General features: G+C 34.2%; 1 protein-coding gene across 1 annotated transcript; it reads left to right on the forward strand.

Annotated features, from left to right (window-relative positions):
- Window positions 1-5,859, forward strand: LOC133321614 (syndetin; the record flags this gene model as incomplete). Its single annotated transcript, XM_061530697.1, has 11 exons — window positions 1-66; window positions 132-392; window positions 570-887; window positions 1,139-1,327; window positions 1,396-1,482; window positions 2,606-3,187; window positions 3,254-3,775; window positions 3,848-3,958; window positions 4,872-5,195; window positions 5,267-5,379; window positions 5,439-5,859. Coding segments are annotated over 11 exons (2,994 nt in total), but the record flags the coding sequence as incomplete, so codon positions are not given.
- Window positions 5,860-10,515: the final 4,656 nt, after the last annotated feature.

A 10,515-nucleotide genomic window follows, 5' to 3' on the forward strand; every position in this document is an offset into this window, starting at 1 on the left:
ATTGAAGATATTGGCGACAAAATGGATGGGATTAAAGGGAAATTTATGGACTTATTGCACAAACAGGTAAGTAATTCCAATAAATGTGAAATTTGGTGAATAATTTGAAATTTCTCCACATATTTTCGTAGGCAAATCGACAAATGATACCAGCTATGGGATTTTCCGACTATTTTATACAAAATGTCACAGAGACCAGTAAAACAGATGCGAATTCCACAAAGAAAAGAAAGTCCACTTTGAAAGATGTGGATGGTGCTGCGGCACTGGCGGATGAATGTGATGCAACGGAGGCCTGCAGTAGTTCCCAGAAATCGGATCAAGAAATATTGGAGAGTATAACAGATATATACTTTCAGCCAGACAGTAATGCAGAAATGTACGAATTGCAGGTGGGTGGTTGGTGGGTGGGGGGAGAAAGTTGTAAACATTTAACGACACTGCATAAAAAAAACAACTGAAACTGGTTTCATTGTTTTACAAAAGTGCAATGTTTTTGTATAAAACAATTATGTATGTGTGTTAGTGTGCGTGCGTGTAATGCATTTTTTGTTTATTTTGTCTTACAGAAAGTCTTAGCCAATGGCGTCGATTATGATCTAATTGAAACCACAATGCTCCAGTTGCGTACCCAACACAAAGTATTATCCAAACAAGTATTACAAAATATTTTGGAACAACGAAGTGCCTGCAACGTCGAATTCACCGCCATCAATGAAATACAAAAAGAGCTGGAAGAATCGTTGTGGACATGTCGCAAGGCTCGTTCGTACTTAAATTATGCCAAACAAAATCTAACCACCACTAGTCTGGAAATATTGGCTTCCTATCGTAAACGTGAGATACTTAAAGAGCTGTTGAATACCCTGCAGGCCATTAAGAAATTGGTAAGATTGAAAATGATGACGAAAAATATAATATTTATGTGTATTTACAAGGTTATAGATTTTATGCAATCGAGTGCAAGTTGATCAGGTTAGAATTAGCAAGAGATGAGCATTCAATTGCAAAAAAAACATGGTATATTTTTGTAAAAAATATTCTAAAATCATAGATAATTTTTATTCCTCGATGTAGTTCTTCGTCTCTCATATCTTGTTGTTTATATTATATTTAAAAAAAATCCTTCTATTTACAGAAATCAACCGATGTGGAAGTTCAAAAACTTCTATCCGATTGTAATTATTCCGGTGCAATATCATTGTTACTTAGTTGTAAAGATTCCGCCGATGAATTTATGCAATATAATTGCGTTCAATCGTTGAATAAGAAACTGCAAGAAACTCTATTATTAACCGAATTTCAATTGGACACAGTTTTGAATGAGGTAGTAAAAAATCAATATAGGAAATTTTATTTATAATATTAAAATCATTTTTTTTATTTTCTTTTCAGATGATATTGAATTTTGATATGCGTAAATATTCTAAACTCCAGGAAGCATATAAGCTATTAAATAAATCGCTAATTGCAATGGATCAGGTATATTTATTGATAATTGGAGAAAAATCTATATTCTCTCAAAAATCTACGCCTTGGATAGGCCTTGAAAAAATATTCTCTAAAAAATCAAAGCCTTGGAAAATCCTTGAAAAAATATTTTCTAAAAAATCTAAGCCTTGAAAAATATTCTTTAAAAAAAACTACTCCATGGATAGGCCTTGAAAAAATATTCCTTAAAAAATCTACGCCTTGGATAGGCCTTGAAAAAATATTCCTTAAAAAATCTACGCCTTGAAAAAATATTCTCTAAAAAATCTACGCCTTGAAAAAATATTCTTTAAAAAATCTACGCCTTGAAAAAATATTCTCTAAAAAATCTACGCCTTGGATAGGCGTTGAAAAAATATTCTCTAAAAAATCTACGCCTTGGATAGGCGTTGAAAAAATATTCTCTAAAAAATCTACGCCTTGAAAAAATATTCTCTAAAAAATCTACGCCTTGAAAAAATATTCTCTAAAAAATCTACGCCTTGAAAAAATATTCTCTAAAAAATCTACGCCTTGAAAAAACATTCTCTGAAAAAATCTACGCCTTGAAAAAATATTCTTTAATAGATCTACGCCTTGAAAAAATATTCTTTAATAGATCTACGCCTTGAAAAAATATTCTTTAATAGATCTACGCCTTGAAAAAATATTCTTTAATAGATCTACGCCTTGAAAAAATATTCTACGCCTTAAAAAAATATTCTCTAAAAAATCTACGCCTTGAAAAAATATTCTCCAAAAAATATATGCCTTGCATAGGTCTTGAAAAAATATTCTCTTAAAAAATCTACGCTTGGGATAGGTCTTGAAAAAAATTATTTAAAAAATCTAAGCCTTGGATAGGCCTTGAAAAAATATTCTCTAAAAAATCTACGCCTTGGATAGGTCTTGAAAAAAACTATTTAAAAAATCTAAGCCTTGGATAGGCCTTGAAAAAATATTCTATAAAATATCTACGACTTGGTTAGGCCTTGAAAAAAATATTTTTTAAAATCTACGCTTTAGATAGGCCTTGAAAATATTCTCCACAAAATCAACCCCTGGATAGGCCTTAAGAAACTCCCTTTATATAGACCACAATTAAATATTTATGTCCTCCAATTTCTCTTTCCAGCTCCACATTAACTTCATATCGGCAATACATTCCTCAGTGAACTCAGTACTTCGCGGCTATAATGATCCGAATATTGATGACAATTTCAAATTACTCTACGAACAGTTGTGCGAACAAGTTGAAGCCGACAAATATATATCATGTTTAATAAGTTTGTGTAAAACCGTGTGGACCATCTTATCATCCTACTATCAAATTGTTATATGGCATCAAAACTATAAATTATATCCATTGGATATGCCCGAATCGCCCGATAATTATATACAGGAAAAATTGAAAAAAGGACAATCACGTATATGGAATGATATTCTGACGAAAATTTGTATATTTTTACAAAGTTCCAAGCTGCGTACCCTTAAATATGATCAATTTATACAAGTGTTAAGTATTATACAGAGACTCAAGAAGGTGGGTCAGGAGTTTTGTGGTGAAAATTCGGAGAAATTAATTGAAACAATGCAGCTACAAAGTGAGGAGTTCTTCCAGCGTTATCATGTTTGTTGTTTGGAAGAGATATGTCTCTTTTTGGATAATGAATCATGGACTGTGGTGGATTCATTTGCCAATATTCTACAATTGCCGGTAATTTTAGAATTTTTGTCATTTTTTATTTGTAAATTAAATTCTTGTTTTACATTTATTTTCCAGGAATTTCGTTCCATACGTCATTCATTGAGACGCCACAAAACCCCACCAGCCCTAATGGTGACCAACAACAACACATTGTCTGTTAACAATTCACCCACTAGCAATAATAATTGTGATGAACTGGTGTCGGTACACTCGCAAGACGGTGGTAGTTCCATTTACGGTTCCTATGGCTATTTTTTACGTTTCAGTGAGAAAAGTTCTCCATTTGATGGTGGCCTAGATGTGGCCATGTTGGAAGAAGATATTCTCTCGGGTATTGTCGACGAGGCCTCATGCTATTTCAGTGAAGAGGACAGCGATGATGAACATAAAAGTCTACAGAGTAAAGACTATTGTGATGATCCCTCAAGCCAACAATTGATTGTAAATAATACCACACTGAATGTTTTTCGTTGTATTGGCCGTTATTTACAAATGTGCAAGCTACTACATTGTATTTCACCGAAAATCGTTTCAAGTATGTTGGAGCTAATTGATTTTTATGCCTATGCTGTACATGAGATTTTTGCTAAAGATTCGGTAAGTTGGTTTTATTTCAAAAAAGGGGGATTTTGTTTGAAATTATTTTTGTCTTCTTATTTCTATTTCTAGCCCGTACAAATGGAGACATTGTATCCTGCGAAATTGGAACAAAAATTGGAATTTGTTAGTCAAAAAGTTGTGCCAAACATTAAGATATGGCCCTTGAATTTTTCTTCCTTGGTAAGAAACGTTTCCTAAAAAAAATCTTTGTATAAAAAGCCTTGCTTTGGAAAAATTTTCTCTAATCTTCTTTAAAAAATCTACGCCTTGGATAGGCCTTGAAAAAATATTCTTTAAAAAATCTACGCCTTGGATAGGCCTTGAAAAAATATTCTTTAAAAAATCTACGACTTGGATAGGCCTTGAAAAAATATTCTTTAAAAAATCTACGACTTGGATAGGCCTTGAAAAAATATTCTTTAAAAAATCTACGACTTGGATAGGCCTTGAAAAAATATTCTTTAAAAAATCTACGACTTGGATAGGCCTTGAAAAAATATTCTTTAAAAAAATCTACGACTTGGATAGGCCTTGAAAAAATGTTCTTTAAAAATTCTACGCCTTGGTTAGGCCTTGAAAAAATATTCTTTAAAAAATCTACGCCTTGGTTAGGCCTTGAAAAAATATTCTTTAAAAAATCTACGCCTTGGTTAGGCCTTGAAAAAATATTCTTTAAAAAATCTACGCCTTGGTTAGGCCTTGAAAAATATTCTTTAAAAAATCTACGACTTGGTATAGGCCTTGAAAAAATATTCTTTAAAAAATCTCCGACTTGGTTGGCTTGGCCTTGAAAAAATATTCTTTAAAAAATCTATGCCTTGGTTAGGCCTGAAAAAATATTCTTTACAAATGTACGCCTTGGTTAGGCCTTAAAAAAATATTCATTAAAAAATCTACGCCTTGGTTAGGCCTTGAAAAAATATTATTTAAAAAATCTACACATTGGTTAGGCCTTGAAAAAATATTCTTTAAAAAATCTAGGCCTTGGTTAGGTTTTAAAAAAATATTCTTAAAGAAATCTACGCCTTGGTTATGCCTTGAAAAAATATTCTATCAAAAACTAAGCCTTTTCCTCTTATTTATTTATTTTCAGATCAACAATGAATTGGCAAATCCGGACACATTGTATGGTCTCTCCCAGCGTATTGTGGCGATGGAAAGTGGCCACTGTATGACCCAGCAATTTCAAATTCTGCAAAGTTATCTTAACCATTTGCTGCCACTGACCGATAGGCCAATGCTAAGTGCATATTTTGATTATATACGTTTCATGAATGATTTGGCCAAGCCTGTCTATACATGTGTTACCTCGCGGGTCTTCGATCTACCAGCTATATTGGCCATGATGGCAAAAGTGAAATGGGATGTCAATCATGTTAGTTTTCAACATAATGGTTATATTGATATTATGAATAGGGTAAGTGGGGGAAGAGAGGAAGGGCTCTTTTTTTGTTGAAAATAATTCTTATTTCTCGATTTTTCTTACAGAATATACAAAATTTTGCAATGCGCCTGGAGGAAATTGCTAAGGATATTACCATACCCAGTGAACAGGTGTGGAATTCGGTGGCCCATGTGGCCACTCATTTATTGGTTGAGGGGTAAGTGAAATTGTATTTTTTTATGTTTTAATTAAGCTAATGTCTCTGTTTTCTTTCAGTTTCTCCAATGTGAAAAAATGTTCGGCCGGTGGTCGTGCCCTTATGCAATTGGATTTCACGAACTTCATGTCCATTCTTGAATTGATTTCAAATCAAAAATTCCCTGAACATCGCCAATATGTTGATTTGTACATAAAGGCCTATTATTTTGCCAATGAACAATTTGAAGAATGGATTTTGGAACAGAAACAGCTGGAACCAGCACAATATTCCACAAAACAGCTAATGAATCTCATACAGTGTGTATGTGTAAGTGATAAGAAAGTGAGACAAAAACTACTTAATCTTTTGGGTAATGGTGGTGCTGGTACAACAAACGGTGGCTCCAACTTAAATATAAGTTTATCAAGTCTTACAATTTCTACGGCAAATGCCGCCACCGCCGCCGCTTCCACAACATCATCGCCATCAGCATCATAATAAATTTTGAAGTGTACCCCACCACCCCGCCTCTTTTCCTAACACTTGGCTAACAATTGCACAAACGATTTTTCTTCTGTGCTAAAGAAGAAAAGCCAATAGCCAATATTTTGCTAATCGAACAAAACAAAAACATTTAAAAAGAAAACACACCCTCACAAACACAGTCTATTAAAAAAGTTATGTGTGTTTTGTGTAAAAAATGACATATTTTTTTTTTAGTTTAAATTATTCCTGATTTTTTTTAATTATTTTTTAAGAATCGAACAACATTCCACAATTTTTTAGAATTTTTTTAATATCGAATATTAATTTTATTTAATTAATTTGTTTTTATTATTTATTTGATATATTTTTTATATATTTTATTTCAAACTTTTACTATTGTAATTTTTTTCTTTAAACTTTTATTATTTATTATTATACCTACTATATCTTTTACTTTCGAATCTCTCCCTTTGAATCTCTATTGTTTTACAAAAACCCCTAAAAATCTCCCTATTGTCTCTCTATTATCTTCAGGTTTTTACTTAATTGTGTGATCTATTTATATATATATATATATATATATATATATATAAACAAATGTTGTATTTTATTTTTTTTTTAAAAATTATTTTTTTTTCTTATTTGGAAATCTTTGTTTCGTTTTGAGTTTTCCTTTTGTAAGCTTTGGATTATGTCTATAAAATTCCATAAAACATAAACTAAAGATTTCCATAAACGTACCTTATTTATACATATTACTAATTGTTTTTTTATATTATTCTTTATATATATTATTTTTTAATATTTAATTAAGAAATTAAGCAAACGGACAAATAATATTTAGCAAACTTATAAGTAATAATTGAAACATATTGCAAAAATATTATTACTCAAAAAAAAAAAAATAAAATAAATAAATAAATAAAACATAACAACAAACTAAAAAATATTCATAAACATAGGAGAGTTTTTGAAGGATCAATTATAGAAGAGTTTAACTTTGAAAGGTATTTTAGTTAACGACAATATCTCTATCACTGAAAGTTATCATTAAAAAACACTTCTATTTTTTCCATAAAAAACTTCTAAAATCTCTTCTATATATAGTTTATATACATTGACCTAATGTAATATGTATAAAAAAAAAACAAATAAAGGATATATATTTTATTAATGAACATTTATTCGAATGTGACAGAACATTTATTCGATAAGCCGAGCTTAAAAAAGATTTTCAGACGCGTCGGTCTTGTGCTCGTCGCATCCAAATTGAAAGACCCTATTCCGAGATATTGTCTTCGACTTGATCTTTCCATCGGATTCGTGGCCTTCCCCTTCTGTGTGAACCATCAGATCTGCCTCATCTAATTGCGCAAATACCTATGCATCAGTTCCATACACCAGCACTGGTAATATCAGTGTCTTGTAGAGTGTGAGTTTGGTCTGACGAGAGGTGTCTTGCTTTTGAATTTCTTATTCAGACCATAGTAGCATTTGCTGGCCAACCCTACTATTCTCCGAATTTCAAAACTGTTGTCATTAGTTTTATTATGGCGACTTTGACTACCTCAAAGCTGAAGTTTTCAAGTGCAATAGTTGATCCGAGTCTAATGGACGTCTTGCACGTTGATACAATCAGCTTGGTCTTATCGGCCATTTACTGCCAGATCCACTTCGGTAGACTTTTTTTCAATTTGTTCAAAGGTGGCTGTTAGTCGAATCACATGTGTTTGGTGTACATAGTGCCATTTCTGTTAATTTCCGACCTTTTCATCTGGATGTTAAAAAGGTCACACGACAAACTGTCACCTTGTTTGAATTCTCGTTCGGTATTAAAGAGCTCCGAGAGGTCTTTCCGACTTTAACTGCTGATCTTGTGCCAGTTAAAGTTATCCTGCATAGCCGAATTAATTTTGCAGGAATGCCAAAAACGCCTCTGAACGGATAGGGCTGTCGAATGCGATTTTATAGTCGAGGAATAGGTGGAATGTGTCGATGTGTTTTTCGTGGTTTCTTTTGCCAGGATTTGGCGCAGAGTGAAAATCTGGTCAATGGTGGATTTGCCAGGTCTGAAGCCGCATTGATATGGTTCAATAATGTCATTGACCATTGCTATCCATACCTTATATGCGATGGGAAGGAGACTTATTCCTCTATAGTTCGCACATATCGTCTTCTATACTTTTTTTGTGCACGGGACACAGAATGCTGAGGATTCCAATCATCGGACATGCTGTCCTCTAGCCAAATTGTACTAATCAGTTGGTGCATGCTCCTGACCAGCATCTGACCACCGGTATTGAATAGTTCGGCTGGTAATCCATCAGCACCTGCTGCTTTATTGTTCTTCAGTCGATTAATTGCTCTGACCTCATTTTGGTTCTGGGGTATCTTCCTCACCGCCACCATTAGATACCAGAAGCATTGCAAAATGCTCCATTCAGATCCTCAACACGCTGTCTGTATCTGTCACTAGGTTTTTATCTTCATCTCTATACGCTGCGATTTTCACATCGGTAGCATTGCGACACTCCTGATCGTACCATGGGTTTCTTGATGGTGATTTTTGGTACGCAAGTTGCTGTAGTTTGTAGGGAGCGAGCAATTCTCTGTCATTGTGGTTCTATATTATTATTATCGGGACAAGGAGTGCTTTCGTCAAGCAGGTGGGTAACTTGAACGCAGTATGCTTCCGCTATCTGTTGTGATTGCAGCTTTTCGACGTGATTGCAGCTTTTCGACGTCGAGTCTACGTGTTGTGTTAAATATCACCTTTGCTGCTACATCTTTAAAACGGAGTATAGCAAGCTATAATACGGGGCGTAATCATCTGATTTACTTACGCTTGGGTGCGGGCTTGGTTTCTTTTTTCATAGTAGGAAGGGGTTTCCAAGTGTGGGCAACTAACCCGACGCTTTAACCCTATTTTTGTAGTTCTTATGAGTGAACTCGCGGCACATATCAGCTGACTATTTCAATGGATGATGAAAATAGCTAACCCAGATGACACAGCGGTAGGTCAGTGTCCACAATTGAGATGAAGAGGGACCAAGATAAGCCTGGGCTTTGTCATGTTAAAGCGAATCAGAGTAAACTACAGCTGAACGATTTTATATACCTCGGTACTACCATAAATAAAACTAATCACATCAGCCTTGAAACCTGGAGAATAATAGTGCTGGCAAACAGATGGTACTATGGTCTGAGTAAGCAATTTAGAAAACAATTTATATGGATCTGATGCATGGGTACTTGCGCATGAAGATGAGGCAGCTCTTGGAGTGCTTGAGAAATTTTGCGAAAGATCTGTGGACCGATCTGCGTCTATTCTCGGACATTGCCAAAGTCAGACATATCGAGCTGCAGCGATTAATTTGGATAGGTCATGTTATGAGAATGGATGAGGATGCCCCAGCTCAAAAGGCATTTAAAAGCGAGCAATCCAATGGACAGATCAAGTGGAAGACAACATCTCGGAACATCTTAACATCTTAAGCTCGTCTTATGGAATAAATGTTCTGCCTCAGGCCAGCTAATTAAGTAATATGGCGCCCAACGTATGTTCACGATTATCTGAAACATATTAAATTGCCTTAGCACATAATTCTAAGACTGCTGATTTATTTCCTAATACTTTAGAGAGACTAGTAAAATTATTTAATTATTTTCGTCGTTCTAATCCTATCGATATCCCAGTCAAAAACTGTTAATGTTGCTGACCAGGTTATCTGCAGCGAACTCCTTGGGGAAATATTTTCACGTTTAGTTTGACAATATATTGAAGTTTATTATATAAATGACAAAAGTTGCGCCCAACGTTGCTATACGCCATTGGTACACCGGGCTTGCTTTGTTAGTCACTCTTCCCTAAATGAATTAGATCAGATGATGAAGATGATCAATCGATACCTTAATCAAATACGACATTTCAATGATTGTTTAAATAGGTGATAATATGGCGCCCAATGACATTTTGTCCGGTATACATGAGACAGAGGCAAAACTTGAGAATAGAAAAACTAAAAATGTGGCAAATTTGAAAACAAAAACAAATATACACTAGGAAAGCTGTGTACGTCACTCTGCAGTGTACGTTAACTCCCCACTAGGGAGTTAATGGCGCCCAATGTGGGTCCATAGCCTCCTGTAAAAAGAAATCAAACATTTACCAATCTAATTCAGTCCGATCATCATTCGTATATGAAATAATATAAAATGAAACCAGACTAAACCTTGTCAATTATGATGAAAAAATCAATACTTTTGTGTTGCAATCCGACAAAATGCTTTAGGGGGATCCAAAAATGTGTTGAAAATTATTCCAAATTGCAGATGTGTTTTTTTGCATCTCAAAATGATTTGGTTGCGTTTCTTTATTTATTTATTTTTTCCCCCATTAATCATCAGCCTGCATGAGATTTTGGTGTGAACTGCATTTTATATGCCCTAAAAACCAAGGTTTGATGCCGATTCGGAATGAAGATGAGAGGCAGACAAAACTGTGTTTTCTCAAACACCTTGGGCTACCGCACACGACTGAGAACGTCGTGTTCTTGAGCGACGTCCACGAGAAAAAAAATTCAAATGTGACGTTTAGTTTGGACATTTTTTGAAGTTTATTATATGAATGACAAAAGTGGCGCCCAACGTTGCTATACAACTTTGGTA

The sequence above is a fragment of the Musca vetustissima genome, unplaced genomic scaffold, assembly GCF_032173495.1.
Source record: "Musca vetustissima isolate MV318-11 ecotype Yass unplaced genomic scaffold, APGP_CSIRO_Mvet_v1 utg23153, whole genome shotgun sequence".
In the NCBI taxonomy this organism is placed as follows: Eukaryota; Metazoa; Arthropoda; class Insecta; order Diptera; family Muscidae; genus Musca; species Musca vetustissima.